Source organism: Sphaerulina musiva (assembly GCF_000320565.1).
Source record: "Sphaerulina musiva SO2202 unplaced genomic scaffold SEPMUscaffold_5, whole genome shotgun sequence".
Lineage (NCBI taxonomy): Eukaryota > Fungi > Ascomycota > Dothideomycetes > Mycosphaerellales > Mycosphaerellaceae > Sphaerulina > Sphaerulina musiva.
The window spans coordinates 1,180,528-1,204,150 of record NW_016017387.1 but is presented as its reverse complement, the minus strand read 5'-3'; the positions used below and the strand labels follow the sequence as shown (position 1 = coordinate 1,204,150).

The 23,623-nt window shown below is 52.3% G+C and overlaps 11 protein-coding genes across 11 annotated transcripts; 5 read left to right on the top strand and 6 right to left on the bottom strand.

Moving 5' to 3' along the window:
- Positions 1-132: 132 nt before the first annotated feature.
- Positions 133-1,572, bottom strand: SEPMUDRAFT_149314 (uncharacterized protein). Its single transcript, XM_016905483.1, has 2 exons — positions 898-1,572; positions 133-826 (listed from the first exon to the last, which is right to left on the bottom strand). The coding sequence occupies exons 1-2, from the start codon at positions 1,260-1,262 to the stop codon at positions 811-813; spliced, it is 381 nt and encodes a 126-aa protein (XP_016760857.1). The 5' UTR covers positions 1,263-1,572; the 3' UTR covers positions 133-810.
- Positions 1,573-1,765: 193 nt separating this feature from the next.
- Positions 1,766-3,090, top strand: SEPMUDRAFT_149313 (thioredoxin-like protein). The gene is made up of 2 exons (XM_016905482.1): positions 1,766-2,206; positions 2,266-3,090. Exons 1-2 carry the CDS (start codon positions 2,160-2,162, stop codon positions 2,897-2,899), a joined length of 681 nt encoding a protein of 226 aa, XP_016760856.1. The 5' UTR covers positions 1,766-2,159; the 3' UTR covers positions 2,900-3,090.
- A 231-nt stretch (positions 3,091-3,321) lies between these two features.
- On the bottom strand, positions 3,322-4,801 carry SEPMUDRAFT_149312 (uncharacterized protein). The gene is made up of 4 exons (XM_016905481.1): positions 4,320-4,801; positions 4,220-4,254; positions 4,109-4,171; positions 3,322-4,047 (listed from the first exon to the last, which is right to left on the bottom strand). Exons 1-4 carry the CDS (start codon positions 4,426-4,428, stop codon positions 3,538-3,540), a joined length of 717 nt encoding a protein of 238 aa, XP_016760855.1. The 5' UTR covers positions 4,429-4,801; the 3' UTR covers positions 3,322-3,537.
- Positions 4,802-6,778: 1,977 nt separating this feature from the next.
- On the bottom strand, positions 6,779-8,237 carry SEPMUDRAFT_85991 (uncharacterized protein). Its single transcript, XM_016910399.1, has 2 exons — positions 8,197-8,237; positions 6,779-8,013 (listed from the first exon to the last, which is right to left on the bottom strand). The coding sequence occupies exon 2, from the start codon at positions 7,982-7,984 to the stop codon at positions 7,019-7,021; it is 966 nt and encodes a 321-aa protein (XP_016760854.1). The 5' UTR covers positions 7,985-8,013; positions 8,197-8,237; the 3' UTR covers positions 6,779-7,018.
- Positions 8,238-8,386: 149 nt separating this feature from the next.
- On the bottom strand, positions 8,387-9,861 carry SEPMUDRAFT_149310 (60S ribosomal protein L19). The gene is made up of 4 exons (XM_016905480.1): positions 9,754-9,861; positions 9,315-9,584; positions 9,027-9,177; positions 8,387-8,935 (listed from the first exon to the last, which is right to left on the bottom strand). Coding segments are annotated over exons 1-4 (588 nt in total). The 5' UTR covers positions 9,756-9,861; the 3' UTR covers positions 8,387-8,770.
- Positions 9,862-10,298: 437 nt separating this feature from the next.
- Positions 10,299-13,603, bottom strand: SEPMUDRAFT_149309 (Adaptor protein complex beta subunit). Its single transcript, XM_016905479.1, has 2 exons — positions 11,819-13,603; positions 10,299-11,767 (listed from the first exon to the last, which is right to left on the bottom strand). The coding sequence occupies exons 1-2, from the start codon at positions 13,256-13,258 to the stop codon at positions 10,991-10,993; spliced, it is 2,217 nt and encodes a 738-aa protein (XP_016760852.1). The 5' UTR covers positions 13,259-13,603; the 3' UTR covers positions 10,299-10,990.
- A 153-nt stretch (positions 13,604-13,756) lies between these two features.
- SEPMUDRAFT_85983 (uncharacterized protein) lies at positions 13,757-14,314 on the top strand. The gene is made up of 2 exons (XM_016910398.1): positions 13,757-13,808; positions 13,857-14,314. The coding sequence occupies exons 1-2, from the start codon at positions 13,806-13,808 to the stop codon at positions 14,013-14,015; spliced, it is 162 nt and encodes a 53-aa protein (XP_016760851.1). The 5' UTR covers positions 13,757-13,805; the 3' UTR covers positions 14,016-14,314.
- Positions 13,757-14,611, top strand: SEPMUDRAFT_133392 (uncharacterized protein; the record flags this gene model as incomplete). Its single annotated transcript, XM_016902563.1, has 3 exons — positions 13,757-13,808; positions 13,857-14,274; positions 14,355-14,611. The coding sequence occupies exons 2-3, from the start codon at positions 14,193-14,195 to the stop codon at positions 14,609-14,611; spliced, it is 339 nt and encodes a 112-aa protein (XP_016760850.1). The 5' UTR covers positions 13,757-13,808; positions 13,857-14,192.
- A 374-nt stretch (positions 14,612-14,985) lies between these two features.
- SEPMUDRAFT_133391 (MFS general substrate transporter) lies at positions 14,986-16,595 on the top strand (the record flags this gene model as incomplete). The annotated part of the gene is made up of 1 exon (XM_016902562.1): positions 14,986-16,595. Exon 1 carries the CDS (start codon positions 15,105-15,107, stop codon positions 16,593-16,595), a length of 1,491 nt encoding a protein of 496 aa, XP_016760849.1. The 5' UTR covers positions 14,986-15,104.
- Positions 16,596-18,723: 2,128 nt separating this feature from the next.
- Positions 18,724-19,412, top strand: SEPMUDRAFT_9732 (RmlC-like cupin; the record flags this gene model as incomplete). Its single annotated transcript, XM_016910656.1, has 3 exons — positions 18,724-18,892; positions 18,951-19,151; positions 19,207-19,412. Coding segments are annotated over 3 exons (576 nt in total), but the record flags the coding sequence as incomplete, so codon positions are not given.
- Positions 19,413-20,165: 753 nt separating this feature from the next.
- On the bottom strand, positions 20,166-22,407 carry SEPMUDRAFT_66047 (uncharacterized protein; the record flags this gene model as incomplete). The annotated part of the gene is made up of 6 exons (XM_016909739.1): positions 20,166-20,973; positions 21,025-21,252; positions 21,302-21,462; positions 21,527-21,883; positions 21,938-22,021; positions 22,078-22,407. 6 exons carry the CDS (start codon positions 22,405-22,407, stop codon positions 20,166-20,168), a joined length of 1,968 nt encoding a protein of 655 aa, XP_016760847.1.
- Between the last annotated feature and the right edge of the window lie 1,216 nt (positions 22,408-23,623).

The window sequence follows — 23,623 nt, the reverse complement described above, 5'->3', positions numbered from 1 at the left end:
CGGCCTTGTTGTCGAAGGTAAATGCCTATTACAGAAAACCTCGATTATCCGAGACCATATATCGCTTTAGGACAGCGACGAGTCCGAGTCAGTTGGACGAGAGAAGTTTGTCCCCTACGTGGAAGTTGCGGCATTGCAATGTTAGACCCAAGTGGATCAATCTCCATAGACTACATGGATACAGAAACTTGTAGAGTGCGCCATACTCCGACAAACTGCCTATGCGCCCCCACCCCAACCACCCGCACCAATGCCAAGGTTCACTTCTTCTTCTTCCTCACTATAGTCTCACCCGCAGCCTCCCTCGCCGCCTGCTGCGCCTTCCTCATCTTCACCCTCTGAGCCCTACTACCACCGAGCTTCGGTCCGCTCGATGCCGGCTTCTCGCCTTTCGTGCTGGGTGGTATGCGAGGTCCTCGCCGGGCTCGCTCGCCCACTTGAGCCAGGAACTCGGCCTTGAATGCTGCTGCGACGGCTTCGTCGTTGTCGACGCCAGGTTCGTTGGGAACCAAGTGGTTCTTGACGGTGCTGTGCGCGTACATTGGCACGTGACTTTTACTTTCACCGAGAATCTCGTCGACCATGGCCTCTCGAGCTAACTCGCCGGGATCCTTTTGGCGCTGGCGACGAGGCGGCTTGTTGGTTCCTCGTCTGGTGTTTGGTCTGGACTTGTCGTTGTAGGGGAGGTTGTTGGCGAGAGTTTCTTTGACCACCGGTGCGCTACTCGAACTCGACTGCGCGATTGTGTCGTCGACGTCGTCGTCGATACCAGTTTGTGTCGTGGTGGGAATCGACGCGGTATAGCGGAGCTCAGCCAGTTTCGACTCTACATATGCCGTCCTGCGCTGTTAGCACTGACACCAAGAGTCAAATTCACGCGAGAATGGTTGGTCATACAAATGTCGATCTTCCACTACCACCGCAGCCTTTTCCGTTGGCTTTGTGAATCGATCATGAGGTGATGGCTCCTCCTCATTGTTTTGCGTGGGCACCAGGGCAGTCTCCACGACGGTGGTGGCGTCCGGCCCTTGCTGCTGACTGCCCGTTGTGGAGAATCCGATGCCATGCTTTCTCATGGCAGGCCTTTTGACGGTTGACAAGAGTCCCTTGGAGTTGTCCTCGCTGACATCGACTCCGGTGTCCTGAGGCTCGATTCGTGCTGCTTCGTCCAGGTCATCCAGGTTGCGCTTTCTGATCATCTTTCTTCGCTTGTTCGCTCGAAATACCACATCCGGAGGTGCGTCAGAACTTTGGTCTGCCATGGCTCACACCCAGTGTTCGGCGCGATATGAGTCCCAGAGGCGAGACGATCGGTATGCTGTGTGAAGCGTGTACCTCACGTTGTTACGAGCACGGGACTCGTGATGTTGACACCAGAGTGTTGTTGATGCGCCGCCGCCGCGCAAGCCGGCAGTTGGCAGTCGGCAGCGGGGTCGGCTCGTGGCGTACAGCCAGATGTTGGTGATTCTTTGGTGACTCTGCTAATCGCTGTCAAATAGCTCGACTTTGCGTCGGGGCACGCTCTGGCTCCGTGTATGGCTCGGGGAGTAAGAACCTTAGGTGAGGTCGTAGTCTATCAAACACGATGTTCCATCACACACAATGTGTCGATGTCTCACTGGCTACCGGGAAGGTGGACAGTGGCGAATGCCAAGCCTCAACAGCCTTATGTAAGATAGTTCTACTGGTATAGAACTATTCTAATTAGCTCCTTTATAAGTTAGCCTATGGTAGCATAAGCACCTTCATTGTCCTTCTCCGCCCAAGCCCAGTCTATGCATTCGCACATTCCATATCGTTATGATTGATCATCTGTCTGCGTTATGACGCGCCAACGGAGCCTTTTGCACAATTCCCGCCGGGGAACACGGAGTCGTGATGGCAATACACGGATAGCTGATTTCTAATCACAAAGAGCTCTCGGATCGCCTTTACCGTGTGGTCGCAAAGGTTGGGCGAAGATAGTTCTTCTAGTGGAAGGCGGGCCACATCATGCTGTCAAGTACATCACTCCACGTACATGTATATGTACATGTAGTCGCTTTCACCACAGAAGCAAGTAGGCGTAGGTCAGCAATACACAGCAATCTTGTGATACCTTACATCTACAGTATACCTCCGTACTCGCAATCGTGGCTTTTCGTGCTACCGTCCGCAGGATGACCAACTACAACATCGACATCGTGAGCGACACGGTCTGCCCGTGGTAAGTTGCCTCTGATGCTTCGGCTGGCCCAAACAGGAAAACTGACCAGAGGCTCTCAGGTGTTACGTCGGCAAAAACAGACTCGAGCTCGCCATCAAGCAGCACAAGCAGACCAACCCGGACGATACCTTCACCACCACATGGCACCCGTTCTACCTCAACCCGGATGCGCCAAAGAACATTGACAAGCAGGAATACTATGCCAAGCGCTTCGGCGCTGAGCGCACAAAGGTCATGCAGGGCCACCTCGGGAGACTAGGCAAGCAGGTGGGCATCGACTTTGCCTTTGGCGGCAAGACGGGCAATACTCGAGACAGTCATCGTTTGATCCAGCTGGGTTTGACCCACGGGAAGGAGCAGCAGACGAAGGTCGTGGAATCGCTGTTCAATGCGTACTTTGAGAACGAGCAGGACATAACCGACTGTGAGGTCCTGATCGCACGAGGCGTCAAGGCTGGTCTTCCAGAGCAAGAAGTTCGAGATTGGCTCGAGTCGGGAAAGGGTGGTGCGGAGGTGGATCAAGAGGTTGCAAAGGCCCAGTCTGGCTTCATCTCTGGAGTGCCCAACTTCACCATCAACGGGAAGTATGAAGTGCAAGGCGCAGAAGAGCCGGCATCATTCATTCAGATCTTTGAGGCGATCAAGGGTCGTGGTGACGGAGGTGGGATCAGCAATGGCGGCAACACATGCTAAGTTAACCGTACTCCTGTTGGAAGGGACGGGGGACTGGTTGGAAGTTGGGGAGAAGCACGACAGAATCAGTGCATTGATGAGAGAGAGGCTACCAGCGGCGCTGTAGTTTCTCAGCATGGACGCCCGGAACCGGCTGTAAGGTAGCGAGCAAGCGTTTGTTTATAAGCAGTTTTCACAATACCATGTATCCCGTTTCGTAGATGCGGGAGCCAGTCTCTCTGTCGATTCACTCGTCACGTTCTTGGGTTTCTGCAAGTTCGTCTCTTGCAGTGATGTGCGAATGAAAGATTCGCCCACGCCTGCCAAGTACAGTATCGAGCGGATTCGGAGCCGGTTTCGATATACACGTTGCCAGTCGTCTTTCAGAAGTCAATCGCGATGCTCGAGGAACATGGCTGTGATCAAGCACCCAGACCACACTGGAGACTTCAAACTTCAGCATATAGAAATGTGCTAGATTCCGCAATGATGACAGAAGTGCGCAGGCGAGAGGGTGCCCTCTTAATCTCGAACACTGCTATCAGCATCCCGGTACAAATCCTCCAACGCCACATGCTCCGCGTCCATTGCCATCACATCGTTGTCTCAATTAGTGACTCGCTTCCATGCTATATTCAGTGCCTTCGACATTCATCTTCTTACTTCCCAGCCATCCAGCCAAATTTGCTCAGCCTCACTCTTGCGGCAACGCCAAGAACAACCAGCACACTCGCGACGACCACAGCCCATAGCTGGATCTTCATCACATTCACGTTGTATGTCGTATAGGTCGCTGCACAAATCGTTGCCAGCATGACCACAGTCGTGATATAACCCCCCACTCTGTGATACTTGTACAAGCTCTTCGCATTGGCTTCGCCCCCATACAGCCCGGGAGTGAAGTATTGCGTGAAGCCCACAAGCACTTGCAGAATTACAAGAATGTATGCAACGAGTCCAAGTCTCGCGTGAGCTGATTCAAAGTGTGTCCCATTGTGTGAGATCTTGTTGTACTCAATCACGACAAGGCCAGCGATGGCTGCGAGAACTCCGATATCGTTCAGAGCGGCGTGAGCGTACGTGCCTTCCTTTTTCTGCTGGGCTGTATGAGTGGGCTGCACCACAAGTATGGCTTGGATGAGCAGGAGGAAGCCGGCGGAGTTGAGGAGCTATGGCGAACAGAGATGTCAGTGAAGTCGTTCTGCACAAAGTGGATGATGGCTTTCATACCGGATGTGCCGAGAAGAGGATCAAGTCGTTAGAAAAGACAGAGCCCCATACGATGGCTGCAATCTGTCTGTGTTAGTCCACAGTCAATCGAGGAGCATCCAGACAGCTTACTATCCATGCGCCGGCCTGGGCGACAACAGCGGTACCTGAAGCCATGGTGAGCTGACTTGTGCAGAGATGGAGCCGGTGGAGAGAGAAAGAAGAGCTATACCCAGTACAAAATTGTGATACAGTGGCCTGCCCCCCGGTAAGCTTGCATCTCCTCTCTCGCCCAGCAAAGGTGCTTCATCACTCGTGTCCTCTCTTCTCAGTGAAGCCATATTGTTCCCTCTCCTTGTCCTTCAGGTCTCAGGTGTTCTCTTCCACTATGCCTCTCCTCTTTTGACCTAATATTACTGCTGTCCGCCGAGAAGACTACCCGTGGCTGAGAGGAGATCTGATAACAGTGGTATGGCGTCTGCAGCAGGCCGGAAGGAAGTCTGAGTCGGATCAGATAGTGCGAGAATGGGGACGAAACCTTCTAGTTAAGCTGGTTCAGGTCTGTTCTGTAGGTAGGCGTAGCCAGGTTGCAGGTGACTACGATATACTTCCCATATGTAACCGCGTCATCAACTTCCAATGCGAGAGACAGGGAGCAGACCTGCAACACCCGGACAGCATGTTGTATTATTACGTCTTCGATGTCCCCTCCTTCTTGAGTCGCACACAAACAGCACAGCGAGGCGCCAATCGCATGCTCTGAATTGATCAGCTGGCAAGGTTCGCGGAAGATCGGCACTAGACGGAGGCGACGCAGGCGAGGGAGCTGCGGGCAAGCTGTCGCTGTCGACCGAGCGGTGGGGGCGGTGGAAGGGGTGGGGGCGGAGATGAGGGTTGGAGCCTGAGGCATGTATACGGCCTGAGGCAGACACACGGCCTTCTTCTCATCTTAACCGGGACCTTGTATTGGCAAAACACACCTCACCTCTCTTATGTGTATGGGTATGTCACCATCCTCTCTTCCTCGCTCTCGAGTCTCATCGAGCCACGTGCTAGGTCACAGCCTGACGACGGCGACATGTCTTGGTGGTACTGTACGCTGGCATAGACGATTCGGTCATGTCTAAGAGGCTGCTATCGAGGAACAAACACGCTCTGGAGTGAAGGTGATAGAGACTGCTACTACTCTCCCAGAGCCGATCAACACCGAATTATTGCCTCTGAGAGCCCTACAAGCGTCAGAGTGGCACTCATAGTGCGACCACGTCCCCGGAATACCTACATGTAGGTACCTGACCTAGAGGCTAGTAGACGACGGCTGCCAAGCACGTAAGCACTTGACAAGCCTACAAATCAGCACTTGAAGCAAGCTTCCATTACCAGGCAATTGAGCATCTTCACTTGGAACCCGACGACAGTCTCTGTCTCGGCGGACCTCCGGATTCCGGAGAGCCTTCGCATACGAACATTATACTGTTGATGCTTCATCGATTCGCCCAGATGACACTTACTACACAGCGATCGGTCTGTGTCTTCCACCGACGAAGCTCCATCATCAACCCCTGGCCGAAAGGAAATATGGACTTCAGGCCGTGCCCGTTACGCTACCAAGAAGAGCAAAGCTCCTAAACTAAGGATTTCCAAGGCATAGTTCCAACTTCCAAGTTCTACTGGAGGTAGCAGGAAGTATCGAGAAAACGACTATTTGAGCAGTAGAGCTCCCTAGGGGCGACCTTCATTGCAGCGATTGCGATGATGAACAGCTTACCAAATTCATCTGCCACCAGCTGAATGTGCGTGTAGTAGCCCTCTTCTAGCAGCGGGATGCCGGGACAAGCTTCGAATATGCGAATGATATGGTCTATAATCACATATCTAGAAGCGCGAGACAAGACTAGTCGTACGCCAATGTCTTTTCGGAGAACGAGGACTCACCATCAGAAGGCAAGGCTAGCAGCAGGGGTTTCCTTCTCCCGAACCAATTTCTTGCCGTCGAAACTCCCATTCAGTCTCTAAGAGCTACTACTATAGAACGGAAAAAAAATTGAACGAAATAAAGGCACGCTCCGGCATAACTCAGGTCTACCATCTTAGTCTCAAACAGCAAATGACATGTTACCACCAGGACCTGGAGCGGCTGTTATGGAAGGAACTCGCAATAATCTCCCTGCTATGTCCCCATTTCCCTCGCTCTCTCCGGATATGAGGTAGATGAGGTATATAAGGCATACCTTAGACATGTGTATTGATAACTTCCAAAGACAGAATTATCCAGGCAGCCCAAGACCCACTACCTAATCAACTCATCTCGCCCTCTCGCCAACTAAAGCACTCATCCTTCAGCATCATCATCATCATCATCACCATGTGGGCCAAATCCTTCAACAGCGCGGTTCTCGTGGCTGCAATGGCCACGTTCCTCATGGTCCTACCTGCTTCAGGGATCGAATTCGGATGTGCCTCGCAAATCCACTGCAAGACGGATTGCGACTGCCCCACCAACTGGAAGGGTGAATGCCATGTCAACTCGTGTTACGAAGGCTGCTGTTACTAAATGGGCGAGGTGAGTGCTCTTTGATGATGGCCCGAACCCGTTCCTTGGTATTGACAACAGAATGCTAATGGGTGTTTGATAGGTGGTTTGCTGACCACGTAGCGCCACCCTTGCGCTTCGAGATGACAGTGGGGAGAGGAAGTATTCATAGTGTTGTCCGTTCACTCGCGGGCTGCGAAAGTGGAACCAATACAACGCAGCCGGGCTGGGGTTGGAAGGGTTTTGCGATGAATTGGAAGTAATCTGCGTATCGCCATCGGGCTTTGGAGGAGGCGGAGAAGGACGAGGTTTCTTGAATTTGGTTCATTGGTTCTGCTAGGATTTTGGTAAAGGGAGCGGATTGATTCGGTTGCCGCGTGTTTATCGCATCGTCTTCTTCACACCTCGAATCCCTTTCCAAGCCTGATTGTCTCTCCCCCACCATACCATAATGTTCCTTTCCTGAAATCCAGCCCCTTTTCCTCACCAACGACCCATTCACTGCCTCTGTCTCTGGTATTCTGGCCTGGCTTTGGCCAGAAGGTCTTCCTCAGCCATGTGTTGATATTCTCGATCTTGCTCACCAAGGTAGCCACTTTGATTGGATCTACGTTTCCATCTGAAGTCTGGAAATCCGATTTATCGATGAAGCGACCAATCGTCAAGTGTGCTGAAGGGATCACATATCTGCTCGCAATTTTGACGCCAGAGGCTGAGACTAGATTGAACAAATCTCGACGAAGGTGGTGATAGGTATAGCTGTCGTTCTGGCCTTCTCGTGGAAGTTCTTTTGATGGCTCACTTGCAGCAGGAAGCCATGACAGAGCAAGTGCCTGAGCATCGAAGCTCACCATGGGCTTGACCAGCCTGCATCTGTGATTGAAAGTATAGTCTGTGATGGCCTCCGCATGTGGTCGGATCTGCTCAACCAGCGCATCGATTTCTGGTTCCGTCAGGGAGTGCGTCACCTCGAGTGCTGTCATGTGTAGACTCGTCTGCGGCATCAGCCAGAGATTCGGAGCGACTGTCTTTAGCTCCTCTTGAAGCTCTGCCACCACTGCTTTCACGTTCTCGGTGGGACGAGCCCAAAACACAAGACAATGTCGAGGATCTTGGTAGCCCTGGTGCTGTTGGGGATCTTCCAGCTTCGCGAGGATATCATCGACAGTGACGCCGGGGAAGTCGTCAGCGAGCAGCTTTTCTTTCTGCTGAGCCGTGCGATTGCTTCGGTGATTGTCATAGCGGCGTTGAATTTCAGCTTGATCGTTCTTGCATGACTCTATCAGGTCGTGATAAGGATTATCGGTCTGATTCACGCTTGGCGATCCTCCTGACAGGTCCTCGAAGGTATAGTAAGATGCCATTGCCTAGGGTTTGCTGGGTTACCGAAGTCCTGTTTTTGTCAGTCTATACGTACACTGTGAGATACAGGATACCCCGTCATTGCTACCCTCGCCTGAAGGTACCTAGGCGAAGATACCTTACCCGGGCACTCCATATTCGATATGTGCCAACCTCGAGCTCTCGGTACAGCAGTAATATCAACGAGGTGATGTGAAGACGGAGTTATACTGACCTGCTACGGTGTGCTGTCTGCGCTGTTGTAGTGAAATATGTTGGCGCGGAGTGTTCGATGAAGAGACGATGATGAGGTTATTGAGGTGTGAGCAGGTTACGCCAGTCGAAGCTTCGATGCTCACATGTTGAGGAAGTGGGGCCTTCGTTGAGTTCACGTACTCCAAGATGGACTAGACTACATGGAATAGCAGTGTTCAGATCACATCCATATTCAGTAAGGTATTGTCAGAAGCAAGTAACGAAACCTGACCAGCTTTGTCAGCACATCACGTCGGATCTTCCATTTTGGCAGCAATGGAGAGCACATGAGGACACATGGAGAATCGTGAAAATCTGATCGTGACGTCTTTGAAGGCATTCGAACTGTACCGCCTCAAGTACACACATCCGCATCCGCATCAGCTGCAGGGAATGACACGAAATGCGCCCAAGCACCACCCACAGCAAGTAACAGCACGCCCGAAAAATCCCACCATGAGTCCTAGGGCGTACCCATTTTGCCCATCCTTGGTGAACCTCTGATTTGTGGCATGCTTCGTGACTTTTTAATAAAGAATCGGCTGGGTATGCGTCTATTGAGCGGCTGGTTCCTCCTCGTCCTCGCCAGTAAGTGCGTTGCGCTTCTGGGTGATACGCTCTTGTCTCCTCTCGCGGGCAGCCTTGGTCTTCGCACGCTTGGCGTCCATCTCTGCCTTGAGCTTCTCCTCACGCTGCTTCTCGGCCTTGGCCTTGTGGATCTGTGATAATCACAGTCAGTATATGGATTGCAGTCCACCAATGGTGACCACGTGACAAGGGCGTCATGGATCTGGGAGGGGCTGAACTTACGTGTTCAACAAGAGCACGCTTGTGCTTGAAGGTGTTACCCTTGCTCAGGTGGTAGAGCTCGTGGTAAAGGTGCTTGTCAATCTTGCCGGCAGCACGGTACTTGACCAACAGGCGGCGGAGCACACGAAGGCGGCGCATCCACACGACTTGACTGTACGAGGTATCAGCGACTGCCCTCCTGAACCAATTCCTCCTTTGATTTGATTTCTCCGCTCCAATATCTTTCTTGTCACACCTTGCGCCATTCGTGTATCTGATCTTCACCCAGGGATCTCGGTGCAGACTTACGTTGGCATACGCGCATCAGCAGTACCCTTCCTCTTACCGAAACCACGGTGTCTTCCAATGCGGCGGGCGGCAGTCAACTCTCGGGCACGGGCACGCGAGTGCATGGTGACTGGCTTGCGGATGATGAGGCCATCTGCAATCAGTTTGCGAATGGTCTGGCGGGAGTTGGCGTTGGAGATCTCGTTGACCTCATTGGGGTCGAGCCAGATCTTGCGCTTTCCTGCACCGGTGACGGAGGCCGCCAGGCGCTTCTGGGTGGTGAGGTTGACCCTACAGCAGCCATTGTGTTAGTATCATGTTTCGATATGTCGTTCTGCCGGTGCCAGTGCGAGTGGAGAGGAGAGGAGAGGAGTTGTGGACGTCGGAATCGGGGGAGCGCGGTGGAAGCGCCAGTCGTGATATGTGCGTTCCTGATGTACGGCATCGTGGTCGTACTTACATCTTGACGTCGTTGGGTGGTGATGGTCCGGGTGATAGTGGCAGAGAGCAAGCAGCAAGCGTCGTCGTTTGGAGATGTCGAGCAAATCGTCGTGTGTTGGCTTGGCACATTCGATTTTAGCGTTTCTGCCTCAGGCTTGCGGGGAAAGTGGCGAACCAACATCAATATCAAACATGGCGGGGACAGCCGCTGTCCATCCGCAAGTGAACGCTTCTTTGCTCGTTCCATCCTCCATACAGGTATGTACACAGTACATGGTCATCCAGTCTTCCAGTGCCATGCAACGAGTGCTATACCAGGAATTGTAGACAAATCGCCTTCGGCTTGCTTGAGACAAAGGAAGTTGTTTCAGAAGATAGTACAGCGAGGCAACGCAGCAGTCTATACGCAAGAATGCACGGCATGATACCAAGTTGTGAGTGTGACAAAGCTCATACATTACGAAACCGCGGGCGGGGGTGTTCATTGTTATCTTGAGCTGCATGAGAAGGAAACATGAGACCGAAATTGAAGGCTCAGGTCATATATCAATCAATATGTGGGCATAGCGAGGAAGCAGCAGCAGATCAGATGAATGACGTGAGGCAGACCATAGACTACATGTATCTCGTCGACCAGTAACCACCAGTACAGCGGATCTCGCAGCGCCCGGCTGAGGCGTCTTACTCTGTCACGTCGTATCGTTGTGATCGTTTAGACGTCCAACAATCTGCATAGCTAGGGCCTGGAGTAAGACGTAACAAGCAAGATTTTCTGGGACACACGCTGTAGAGATCAGATAGATCTGCATTCGGAGCTAACCCGAGCATTTAGCAACCTAGCAATTGTGAAGGACTCGCACGGCCGTCTAGCCTGCAATCGTTGTCAATGTCGGTTCTTCATCAAGTCTATTGTCGTGTTTAGGGGTATTCCCCAAGCACGACCAATTACATCAATCATCCATGGTTAATGCAGTAAATCAACGGGTGTCACACTAGTGACCTATCTCGGAGATATAGATCACCTTGGACGCATCTAGGTCATAGAGCTAGACACCGATGAGGACATTCTGCAGATCAAGACATTGGCAACCAGTTTTTGAAGGCGCTCTAGACACGCGGTCGTCGAGTTCATTGCAGGCCGGGAAGCCCCTTGCGGCAGTGGCGGGTTGGAGCACTCAATATCATGAGCACTGGAGTTTGAGTGGGCATAGACTGCTTGATCATATCTGTATATCTCTTCAAGCCATCTGCCTGCCTCAGAACAGCCCCAGCAAGTCCTCATTCGTCTTTTTGGCTCCACCGTTGAGCTGCGTCGGCGCTGACGGGGGTTGATCGTTCATGCTCATGCCCGCGAAACCATTCATTAGATCATTGCCATCAGCGCCACTAGCGTTGGCAGGTGTTGGGTCGCCACCGAGACCCATGAGATCTTCGAGGCCGCCTCCCATAGTAGGCGAAGTAATTGCAGGACTTGCGACTCGTTGGGGAGTGCCAGCTAGGCCTTCCAGGCCCGATGCTCCAATACCCGGGGCTCTTTGCATAGACGCAGGTGCAGCACCATCGAAGTCGATGTCGAGCAGATTCTCGGCGTTGTTCTGTCCCGATGGAGCAGTGGTGCCTGCAATGGCAGCCGACACTGCCGCTGCGGCGATCGGATTCTCCTTGGCGTTCTGCTTGGCTTCTTCGATAGCCTCCTCCTGTAAAGCCGAGCTTCGACCGGCCCCCAGGAATGCTTTGGGTGGTTTGTGATAGACTGATGCGAGTGTTGATAAGTTCGGAAGTAGCTGTTCGAGTAATGGGCCTGGAAGTTTCGGTATCGTCGATGTGATCTGGGGCCTTTGTGCAAGCACAATATTCTTAGCGATCTGAGGATCCGATGAAAGCAGCCGCCAATAGATGTAGGCTCTGTCGCGCACATCGGGGTTATCATTTTCTGCTGTTGCTGCTTGTAGGACCTTCTGCACCAATCCTTGCGCCTGATCTGGCTTCTTCAAGAAGAGCTTGACGACAGCAGTCAAGATCTGGAGTTGTGTCTAGAAAGAATGTTAGCAACGCCGTCATGTGTACTTTGCGTGTATTCTTACCTGTGCAAACTCCTCATTGAAATCTTCCACGAACCCTTCCAAAATGTCACCAGCATTGGAGATTTTCTCGGCATATTCGCCAACAATCCAGATCAAGCTTCCTCGCGCCTTTGGGTCGTCTAGGTCGTCAATACATTGACACAGCGTAGGGATGATGCCTTCGTATCCTGGGTATTTGCGGAAGATATCCTTGATGACAACTATCACTTCTTGCACAACGTAGCCGACCTTGGTGTTAATGAGCTCGAGCAGGACGTTGACGGCATTTTCTGCACATTCCTCAATTTTGATTGCAACCTGGCCTATCGCACGAACTGCTTTTCGCACGAAATCGACGTCAACCTCGACGGCGTACTCCTTCAATTCGGCGAGCAATTGGTCCACATTGCTGGAATTTGCTATTCGTACCATGACCTCCAACTTCTGTAATTTGAGGTAAGGTGGGTCATTGTATTTGCAAAAGAAGACTCGCATTTCCTTCTCAAGAAGCTCGGGTTGTTTTTGCAGTAGCAGATCAATATTACGCAGCGCCACGTATTGCACTTCAGGCTGACTGGAGATCAGGGTTACCAGAGGTGGTGACATCTTCTTCAGGTACGTGGCATGTAAGGCGGCATTCTCAATGTATTGCATGTGTAGGAAGACGGCTTTGACAGCTGCGAGAACAACAGACGGGTTGACGTGCTGAAACTGCGGCACTACTCGTTCGCAAACATGCTCGGCCTCTTTGGCATCCTGGGGTTTGTAGTTGGCCAACGTTTCCAGAATCGTGATACGTCCCCATTCCGTGCACTCATTAAGAGCAAGAAGCAGTTTCTTGAGAGTCCGTGCTGTCACCACCAGTGCATTGGTTTCGGGAGCAGCTTCGGTGATTTCTGCCAGAGCAGTAACTGAGTTGGCCACCACCATCGGGTTGCTGTCCGCGATCATCTCTTGCAGGGTCTCCAAGAAGCCATTCTCTATGCACAAGCTCGGGTTGAGGTCAAAGAGCTTGGCCACACACAGCGCTGCTGTTTTCCGCACATATGGTGACTCGTCCTTGAGGGTCTTCCGCAGCGGCTCCTCCATGTAATCCACCATCTTGTCCACTCGAATGCAGCCCATTGTTCGTATCGCCAGTGCTCTCACGAGCGGATTAGGGTCTTCAGAGTCCTGGACGAATGTATTCACGGCCAGAATGCACAGATCGGGATGTGATTTGGCATAGTTCATGAGATAGAGGTAGACCAGCTTCTTCTGATCCAGGTCCGGCGTAGCGATATTCTTGAGCACATCGGGGAACAACGCCGACACGTCCTTGCCCAGCGTCATAGACATGATGGTCTTTTGAATCGACTCCTTGCGCTCCCAGGCATACTGAGAGACCAGCCCGGCTCGCAACTCGAACGTTTCGCCTTTTCTCGCAGTGCCCAGCGCATTGCGCAGCCTGTTGACTGCCATGATGCGCTGCGTCTGGCGTCGTGCACGCCAGGTGAGGTTGTTCACTGGCTAAGGGAGGTATGTAGGCAGGTAGGTAGTTCCACTAGGTCTACCCTAGGTGCGCGCCATACAACGCGAGATGGAAAGTGTGAGGCGGGCGGTCTTCCTTCGTAAGTTCGTCCTATACCAGGTAAGTTATTGACGTGTCCCCGTCAAAGCACTTCGATTATCTGCTACTCGGGCTCGGGCAGTCCTCAACTCGGCGGGACCGCGTGAAGGACGTTGGAAAGGGCGGGATCGTCGTGATAGAGGTCGTCGGGTATGTGGGTGGGATGTGCGAGAAGTGATGTCTGTGACGGCTGCGATGTCTGTCCGTGTTTGTGATTATTCTAGGGGAGGTCCACGGGTGCCTTCGTGGTGGGACCTCAAGTTCTGGCCGCCAAAACCTTCCGTTGGACACTAGAACAGCCCGTACACCCCTTCTACTTCAACTTCTTACATCAACCTCACCACTTCCATCAATAAGGTACAAAGGAATTTCGGCTCGAGCGACGTGGAGCACTCTACAATGGTCAGCTGATTCAGCAAATGCACTCGACGTATGCTAATTTGTTCACAGCCTTCAAACTTGCCCAACCTAAGGCGATTGTTTGTTGAAGCACGAACAGAAGCAGAAGAAAGTGCATATTCTCGAAATGCTTTCTACAATCTGGTCCTATTCATGTCGTCCATAGCAATCTTCAGTTTGGCAGCTCAAAGGATGAACAGCCAGCGATGAGATCGAACTCCAAGCGAGGGCAACTTCTCCTCGGTAGGAGGTAGCAGGAGACTCCAGTTAGAGATGCTTGAGTGGCGAAGACTGAGCATGCCCAGGGCGAATGATTATGCTTTCAATCGCACGCGAGCGTGAGGGCATTTCAGCAATTATCGGCAGTATCTCCAACAGCTTAGTCAAATGACCCAGGTGTACGACAAGTCATGCACAACGAGCTTCTTCTGGCCACCTAGCCGCTATGATCGAGCGCCAGCCAGCTCGAGTGAGCTGCCCAGTTCCATCACCACAGGTCCTCAATACCGACATACCTCGCTCGAGGTTATATACGCCAGCACGAACCAGCGACATCTGGCGACTCACCAGTAGACAGCCAACTTCGGCGCCCGAAGCCAGCTCTTCGACATACCGAGTTTCGCACCAAGCCAAGTCTTTCGGCATACGCAAGAGCTGGACCACGGAATACCATTGACGAGCAAAACTGGCCTGCTGTGCTCTCGCAAGTCTCTGTCTACTGCACGACTGTCTACTGCACGAAAACATTGACGAATGCCGCCATGGAAACTTTGATGAACGTTGGAGCCACAAAGAAGTCGGAATGATGCTTTGTTCGGCTTCGAACTTGGCCGTATACACATTCCAGCAGAAGTCTTCTTTGATCAATCACAATACAACGGTCTCGCTATACATCTTTCCATCAAGGTCTCTCCAGCTTGCAGATATACTGCAGCATAACAATCGCGCCATCTGTAGACATAGGAGAGTACTCATTCGACCCGGTGCCAACAGGAAGAACCGGAAGCGCATTGATCAGCAAATTCCACCAAATTAACGTCTTCTGGGTGAAGTTGGTGACTTGTGCCGGCAGCACGCTAAATTGTACCGACTACGCGAGCTAGCGACTCCACCATCGAAGACGTTAGGCGAAATGCAGGTTCCACCGAACTGAACCCTCCCACCAAAAGTCTTTCGCGCCCTTGGCTTGTAGCTGATTTCCAATGCCCAAATCTTTTTCCACGCCACGTCTGCGCTTCATACAACACGATTGGCAACAACTTTCTTATTCCTTGCGAACTCGCACAAGCACGCGACCAGATGGCGGGCGCAATTGCAGATGAGTCCTCGCCACTTCTCGTGAACAACAGTGTTGACACTGCCGACGGCGACCATAATGCGAAAGGCAAGAATATCATCGACTTTGACCCTGCTGGAGATGTGGACGACCCGTATACCTGGTCGGCAACTTACAAGTGGAGCGCTGTATCCCTACTGGCCTTGACTGCGTTCACAGTAACCTTTACTTGCATCAGCTTGGTTCCTGTGGCGGGGAGCATCGTGCGTGATCTGGAGGACGAAGCAGACAAGAACGCCAGCGTACTGTTAGTCACGATATGGGAACTGGGGGAAGCTGCAGGCCCGTTGTTGATTGCACCTCTGTCAGAGGCGTTTGGAAGATATCCTGTGATGAACGCAGCGAACGTCCTCTTCATTGCTGCCACAGTGCTCGCGGCTCTGGCACCTAGTGCGCATGTACTGATTGCGGCGAGATTCCTGACCGGATTGGCTGTGGCCTCCAACGTGCTTAACCCCGCTATTGTTGGTGATATGTTCATATCTGAGCAGCGTGGGACAGCAATGAGCCTGGTTCAGCTTGCGCCTCTAGTGGGAGGCGCCCTCGGTCCCGCACTTGCAGGTTATATCGCTGAGGGACTTGGCTGGCGCACGGTACTCTGGGTGTCCGCTGCACTGGCTTTGTTTTGTGAAGTCACCTTCCTGCTATTGTTTCGAGAGACATTCCGAGTAAAAATCCTGAGTATGCGTGCAGCAAGACTGCGAAAGGAAACCGGCAACACGAAGCTTCGGACGGTATATGAAGTCCAAGGCGAAATGGAGAATGCGTCGGTCTGGAAACAAGTCATGCGGCCTATCGTGGTGTTCTTTGGCAGTGGCGTTCTTCAGGCAATGTCCATCTTCGGCTCCGTGGTGTTCACGTACTTTTACGTGATGAGCACGACTCTTCCCGACATTCTGGGAAGCATCTATGGTCTGTCACCGGCTGCCACCGGAGCAGCATTCATCTCGTTCAGCGCCGGATCAGTCGTGACGGTCACTCTCTGCAACCAGACACTCGACAGGATTTACATTCGCCTACGCGACACGCATGGAAAAGGAGTGGGACATCCGGAATATCGGCTGCCACTGGTCATCGCCGGCGGATTCCTCCTCCCACTGGTGGTGGCAATGTATGGCTGGACAGCTGAAGCTCAACTACCACTTCCGGTGATGCTCGTATCGGTTGCGTTGATGGGAGCATCTTTGATGCTTGGCTTCTTGCCGTTGACGGCGTACATTGTGGATGCGTTTGGAATGTACTCGGCGTCTGCAATGACAGCTGTGATCGTTACCCGGTGTCTGGTGGGGACATTCCTGCCTCTGCTGACGGAACCGCTGGTGGAGAGGATTGGCTATGGTCTGGCCTTCACCGTTCTGGCAGCCTTGAGCTTGAGTCTCGCCCCAATCCCCGTGTTTATCATGAGATATGGGCAGAAGTGGCGGCAAAACAGCACATACACGAGACATGATTGATTGCGATGGGCGGGCAGCGGTAGTAGCATGATGATATGAATCATGGAGCGATGCGATTATGATGCTACGTGCAAGCATGAAGCGATGGCGTTGAATACCAGGTATTTATGCCGAATACGAAAAGCGGTGATGATTACGTTATCAAACAAAATGGATTCCCAATTTCCCACAAATCACTTGAAGCACTTCATCCCGCCCGGAAGTCGCGTCGCGTCTCCATCGTGTTCCATCCTCCTTCAGCGCCATCAGGTTGAGAGAGAGACCACGCTTCCCTTTCTCCCGTCTGCACCCTCCAACGACTGGAATTCCTCAGCCAATGCCTCCAAGGGACTGACTTCTCCTGTCTGTCGTGGTCGAGGAATAACAAGCGCACCATCATTTGGCCGAGTTGGACCTTGGCACAAGTGCGATTCCAAGCGATGCTCACATCCAGTCGGTATGATGCAAAGAGCGCTATCGAATACATTCGTGTCACTCGGTGCAGTCGCGTGGTGTGGTCTCACAAAAGTGCTGGACTGGGAAGCCATCAAGCTCGACGGAAATGCTCGGGCGAGGCTGATATTCTGTACAGACACAGCGGCAGCGGCAACATGTTCGCGAGACGCTGTGCCATTTCACGCATAACAGTGATGCACATCCATCAGAGTCTAGGTGCTGCTGACAGTTCGCCAAGTCACGAGGCGTGCGTGCAAACCTTTGCCAAACATATCAAGCCGTCAATCCAGCATACGCAAAGTCGAACATCGATTCAGCGCCACTAGCAAGTCCGCTCGCTTGTTCTCAAACATAAAGCCTCATATAAGTATTCAGTGCTCAGCAAGTGTTCCATACTTCGCAGGACAATGAAGACCTGGAACTGGCATAAGCATGCGTCGGCAGCTGTCAATGTTAAACTAGTGGCAAACTCGCGCGGGCGAAGCTGCAGCCTGCATAAGCCTCCAGGAACCGATGGCGCTCGTCGAAGACGATGTGAGATGCGGTGCCTAAGATGCGCCGTTCGAAGATCCAATAGCCCGCTAAATCGTGTTCTGGCGGTCAGCCGGTGGTTGAGATTTGCTGGCCTTATACGAATCAAGGGCGCGACCGCTAGAGCGGTACAGCCTTCTCGCTTCCTACCCCAAGTAACCCCTACAAAGGACATCTCGTTCATAGGGCATATCTCTTGATGGGCCGCACAGACTGGACCACTTGAACGCCACATGTTGCAGGACCATACGAACGGTGAATTTGTTGGTATTGGCGACTGCCGTGTGACCAGAGCACGTCCTGCTGTACTCAGCGCCACGGTAGTAAATAACGACTATACTGACGAGTCAGCAACGTCGACACAATTTCCAGCATCATATCCGTTGCTTAGTGATGGTCTGAGAATCAGAGGCATGTTGTCGAGACTCGACATTGAAATGCGATGGTCTCGACATGGCAAAAGGCAGGGATGCGCGAGAGCAGGCTGTGAAGCATGCCATTCCGGTGCTGGATGTGCCTCTTACGTACAGTACAAAGGCCATCAGCTACACAAGCATCACGGTCCTAGATCATTGCTGTCCCGCAACATACGTAGCTGGGAAGCGAGCTAATATCTTGCTCAACAGACCGGCACCGAGAATTTGCGCGCTATTGACAGTAGGATCTAGTTCATGCGAAATCCTGACGGCTTTCGCTTCGCAATCACGGACTACGTAGTAGCAGAGCTATCGTCCAAGATGCCAGGGCAAGCGATCATCGCACGTTGCATGGTAGCGCCTCCTCTCTTCGACCATGTGCCGTATCCCCGTCTGGTGAGCACAGCGCAGGATATATAAAAGTATCCCCCCTCCCGGGTCATAGTCTTGGCCTCTATATCTACTTTGAAAGATCCTGCCATCCCATCAAGCCCTGAACGCGTACACTCACAACAGATCTGGTCCCCCATCTCCTTTCTGGCTCTCCTCGGGCTGTTACTCGATACTGTAGTGCTACACAGCACCAAAAGACCTGAAGGTGTACAGCAAGGCATCGACCACACTTCTGGGCTCTTCTGCAAACCATCATGTTCCGAATCTCTGGAATGGGCCTCAGCCTCCTTCTTGCGCTTCTATGGCTGAAAGTGTCTGCCGTCGACATAACCAAAGATCCCGAACGAATTGCGAAACTGACGACGGCTGCCACTCAGCTCGACCGACTGGCGCTGCTACCAAGTAACGCCGACTGGACGTTCGACTTCAACCTCCAGAAGTCCACCTACAACTGGGCGCCCGGCGGCGTGACGAACATGAACGCTGCGACATTCCCAGCTGCGCACGGGAACGGACTCACCTGTTCGTTGGAGCACCATGATGATACTGAACCAGACATGAGGTGCTGACTACCCAACAGTAGCCACGGTCAATCTCGGCCCATGCGCCATGTTGCCACCACACTACCATCCTCGCGCCGCCAACTGGGTCGTAGCTGTACTGGGCAACACCACAACCTGGATGCAAGAAGAGAACGGAGCTCACACGATCGTGACATCCCTAACTCCCGGCCAAGCGACCATCTTTCCCGCCGGCAGTATGCACATGATGGCCAACAACGGTAAGTCCGCATTCACAGCGCACCTGCGATACTTTGCCGACTGACGGCCATGCAGCATGTAAGCCAGCTCAACTCGTCTCGGCGCTCAATCACGAAGATGCCGGAACCATGAACATCAACCAAATTTTCCTCAATGGCTTCGCGCCCGCATGGGTGAATGCAGCCTTTGGCGGCAACATCGTCAACGACCAAACTTCGTCGCACGCTTTACCTCCGGGCACCGGCGCAAATTGGGGCTCGGCAGAGTGCATGTCCCGATGCAAGATTAAGCCGAGGGATGCGACTGGTAGAGCAGTAGAGCATGGAAGATGAGCTCGTTTCTTCAGGGACGTGGAACATCAACCAACCAACCAACCAACCACAAAGCGGGTTAAAAACGTTTCGTTTCTCCTTCCGATATCGCCTGGCAGGGTTAAAGGATGGATGGAATAGAACGAACATTGTAGATATCGCTTCTTGTTTCGGCGAGAGTTGGAGACTGGTATGTTTTGGCTATGAGTCGTGCTTTGCAAGACACTCATTTATTGGTATCGATCTACGTTATGCTATATGACTTTCAATCATCGGGTATCTACATTACGTACAGTCCTGTGATGAGGATACAAGTATACCTTCAGCGGCGACCGTGGTTCCTCTACATAGGTACAAGTCTCAGCTTCAGTCTGTCAAGAGAGGAGAGAGACAGACTCTTCTCTTGAACGCACCAATATCATTCATTCATACTATACCTCAGGATATATGTAGTAGGTGCCCATGACCATCCATCTAGGTATCTATCCATATTGCTTTATGCCTAAAGTAGGTAAGGTAACAAGCTTCGCTGCGGAGATCATATCCTTTTCGAGAGAAAAAATAAGAAGATAAGTAAGGTGCATCCTTATCAATACTATCAACTACTACTACTAAGTCTGCATATACTTAGGTAGTACCATTTCTTCGAGCGCGCGTGGGGATGGTCGTCGGCGGAAAAAGGCCTCTCGCGAAACATCGACCAACGCCATCTATCTCAATGCCTTACCACATCTCCCACTTCTGGTCACCAATGGCGATCAAACGATTGAACACTGCGTCGCGTTGTGGGATGGCTGTGACTGCAAACTTATTGCCGAGCCGATCTTGCAGGCCGATTGCGTCGCTAATTTCCTGGTCTAGAGCCCAGCCTGCTGCCAGCTTCGACTTGAAGCCATAGCCCGAGTGCTTTCGTATCTCTTGGATGTCCGATATGGGCATCGTCCAGACCGGTTGCAGCTGCAGTGGAGGGCTTGCACTCACGCCACCGCTTGTCTTTGCGGAAAGTTTGTTGAATGCTAGAAAGGGGACCACCGCGTTCGTGTCAATGTAGAGAAACCCTTTCTCGCCTAGGTAGCGTGCGTCAAACTGATATGGCCCACTGATTGCGTTCTGGCGTTTGCTGGGAACAACACCGGCGCGGTTACGCGCGCCATCATGACCCAGCTTGGCTCGCACCTTGTCAAGGGCCACAGCCCCTTTGACGCTGGTTCTGGCAGCTCCTTTGATGAAGCGCAAAAGCTTGTGAGGCTCTTTGCTCCCCTCGCGCTTCGTAACCTCAACATCATCTCCGCCAGCATCGTCGAGAGTATCATCATTTGGTGCGGCAGCCTCTGCCAGCTCGAGTCCAGAGGCGCCCAGTGGTTGGTCACCAGCAGTTGCATTGATTATGCTCTTGTCGAGGGGCAGCGCTGTTTTCGCTGGTGCTTTTGCCATGCGAGGCGGCGGCGGTAGAGGTGTCTTTCTCTTCTCACCTTCTCGAAGCAGCATGAGAGCTAGTTGGGGATTTGTGGGCACTCCATAAAGTAGAGTACTATCGAGTATTAGTTTATTTCATCAAGTATGAACGAATGCCACCACCTACTTGTTGATGTCTATCTTCTCTGACCATTCGGGGTATCGTTGATTGATCCACTCAGATGCTGAGCTCATTGCAGGCTTGCCGAAAAGGAGCACACCGAAGACGAAGGAAGCAGCATGGAACACCAGATCTCGTTTCACAAATGGCGATACTGCGACAATTGGAGCAAGAGCACTTGCGAGTCGGAGGCGATGCGCATTTGGATGAAAAGGTGGCTTGGGGTTCAATGCACTACAATAGTCAGCACCAAATGGAGATTCTAAAAGCAATTTCCACTGACTTTGCAAACTTTTCTACAATGTCGCAGGTACAGGTGAGTAGGTGCATTGCTGGTCGCACTTTCGACCACATGATGGTTCCCATAGGCACTTTGGTCTTGTCCTGCGAAGGCGCTTTCACACCTTCTGCCTTGTCTTTTGCGGATGCTATCATCGTGGTGACCTACATATTCATTTCATGGGTCAGCGAATGTCTCTCCATTGCCGTGGGCAGTTTCTGGTCGTACCTCATCTGGTGTGGCTTTTGAGAAACCACCCGTACCTTGCCCGGGAGGATTGGGCTCTCCAGCCGGATCCTCCCCAGTCATCAGATTGGTGCCGATACTAGCGAGTGCAGTCACGAAATTGGCGGCTTCAGACTCCACAGCTTCACCCGGCATGTTCTCCGGTGCACCTGTGACGGAGTCGTGAGATCCAAGTAAACCAGAGTTTGGTTGAGTCAATCCGCCGGATATGCTGTCAACAAGGGCGATAGGTGCCGTGGGAAATAACACGTCCCGAACTCGTGGCGACACAATGAGTGCGAGTGTAGTGATCAACACGCCACATACAAGCAAGTCCAATGCCCATAAGCCAAAGTATAGCTACATATGCAACTTGTCAGCCTGAGCGTGCACAAGATGACCAGGTATGCTTACGAAGCAGAATGCACCTGTTCGCATTTTCTCGTTCCAGGACCGAAGTCGTGCGATATGCTTCACGGTGGCTAGGGCTCGCACCAACTGGAGATCGATTAGTTGAGGCTGCCCGTTGCCCCTTTGGAGTCAGAAGCACCTACGACGCTGATATAAAGCCGCTCCATCTGAGCACGCATCTTGTTTGGAGCAAATTCTTGATCTGGTGCCACTGCTAGGTCGAGCCCCCCGGCTTTCACGGCCGGAGATGGGGCATCCTTCAAATACCATACGACCTTGTTGAATCTTCGAACCAGAGTGAAGACATCTTCATTAGAGATGCCGTCAATCAAATGCTCGACGTTCTCTGGGTTCTCGTGCCAACCCAGGTCAACAATGGATTCATCGGCATCGTGACCCAGTGGGGAAGTCTGGGAGGCAAAGGACGAGGCATTTTCTGCTTTGGGGAGGATGATGATGGGTGTCTCTGCCATCAACGGCTCTGGTGGCCCTTTTGGTGGCGGGACTTTTTGTGATGGCGCGGGTGGCGCAGGTTCTGCCATCGTGGTCGTGGTAGGGGGTAGAAGTGGTTAGGGTACCTGTACCTACCTGATATTATCAAGTTGTAGGGGGTGGGAAGGAGAAGTGAAGTGAGATGGTGTCTACAGCGCCTACCTTGTACTCGTGTAGGTGGTCACCTTAGGCACCTTCAATGTTGTTTGTGCCTTACTAATTTATGTTGTGCGTCCTTGAGCACAAGGTGACGACACGCAGCGTACATGATGGAGCGTGGAATGGCGCTGTATCACTCCTGACATGTTCCACTATGCGAGATGGAGAGATGGAGATATGGAGATGGAGATGGAGATGGTGATGGTGATGGAGTTGGAGATGGTGATGGAGTTGGTGATGGTGATGGTGATGGTGTTGGTGATGGTGATGGAGTTGGTGATGGTGATAGAGATGGAGATTCCTACTCTCGCTACAAGGTGCCTTTGGCCTGAGCCCTACGGCATGGCGGCGAGGACTTCCGTTCCCGGGGTCATCAAAAGACATGGCATGATGGCCCTAACGGAAGCCCCGTTCCCGTTGGTAGCGTGAACCCTTTCGTGAACATGAGTTGAAGACTGTTGAAGACTTTTGAAGCCCAAATCGCCCAAATCAAGAGTCTTTTACAGGGAACTTGATGCTTCCGGAAGTCGATAGCGCCGCTTCTTGATTGGCAGAAGGAGCATCATCCGACGAGGCTTCTAGGGAGCTTCAGATCAAGCATCGCGCTAGGAGGTACATGTACTGACTACAATACAAATCTACAGCCTTCACCGACTTCCCCCGTGCAATTCCACTATGTAGGTATCTTTATACTGTACTTTATAGGTACCGTTCCAACTTGCTTGTCGAAACAGAATCGGCTAATATCTGGCAAGCCACCACCTCAGGCAACGGCTTCTGCTAGACCGGCCCACTTGGTTACTTTGGTACAGGGTGGTTCGTATCATAGTGAGAAAATGAGAAAAGCCGGCAGTAGGCAAGAGAAGGTCCTCCTGGAGTCGCTAATACTAACAACCTATGCGCACCGAGTATCGATCGCGCAGACTGTCGCCAGCGCAGCGGAGAAGTCGTCAGTGGCAGTGTCGACAGGAATCAGCCTGCAGAGGATCCTGACAACCATGGTATTTTTTGAATCTTGGAAGTAGATGGCAAAACTGG

What these genes read in the sequence shown, in the direction of transcription:
- SEPMUDRAFT_149310 (XM_016905480.1), bottom strand. An exon ending in GCTGATGCGCGTATGCCAAC is followed by an intron (nt 9,178 to 9,314) that starts GTAAGTCTGCAC and finishes TACCTCGTACAG; the next exon opens with TCAAGTCGTGTGGATGCGCC. An exon ending in AGCGTGCTCTTGTTGAACAC is followed by an intron (nt 8,936 to 9,026) that starts GTAAGTTCAGCC and finishes TGATTATCACAG; the next exon opens with ATCCACAAGGCCAAGGCCGA.
- SEPMUDRAFT_149312 (XM_016905481.1), bottom strand. Translation starts at nt 4,428, where the DNA reads ATGGCTTCACTGAGAAGAGAGGACACGAGTGATGAAGCACCTTTGCTG. An exon ending in GTATCACAATTTTGTACTGG is followed by an intron (nt 4,255 to 4,319) that starts GTATAGCTCTTC and finishes CCATGGCTTCAG; the next exon opens with GTACCGCTGTTGTCGCCCAG. An exon ending in TCCTCTTCTCGGCACATCCG is followed by an intron (nt 4,048 to 4,108) that starts GTATGAAAGCCA and finishes TGTTCGCCATAG; the next exon opens with CTCCTCAACTCCGCCGGCTT.
- SEPMUDRAFT_149309 (XM_016905479.1), bottom strand. Translation starts at nt 13,258, where the DNA reads ATGGCAGTCAACAGGCTGCGCAATGCGCTGGGCACTGCGAGAAAAGGC. An exon ending in TCAATGAGGAGTTTGCACAG is followed by an intron (nt 11,768 to 11,818) that starts GTAAGAATACAC and finishes CATTCTTTCTAG; the next exon opens with ACACAACTCCAGATCTTGAC.
- SEPMUDRAFT_149314 (XM_016905483.1), bottom strand. Translation starts at nt 1,262, where the DNA reads ATGGCAGACCAAAGTTCTGACGCACCTCCGGATGTGGTATTTCGAGCG.
- SEPMUDRAFT_85991 (XM_016910399.1), bottom strand. Translation starts at nt 7,984, where the DNA reads ATGGCATCTTACTATACCTTCGAGGACCTGTCAGGAGGATCGCCAAGC.
- SEPMUDRAFT_149313 (XM_016905482.1), top strand. Translation starts at nt 2,160, where the DNA reads ATGACCAACTACAACATCGACATCGTGAGCGACACGGTCTGCCCGTG. An exon ending in AGCGACACGGTCTGCCCGTG is followed by an intron (nt 2,207 to 2,265) that starts GTAAGTTGCCTC and finishes AGAGGCTCTCAG; the next exon opens with GTGTTACGTCGGCAAAAACA.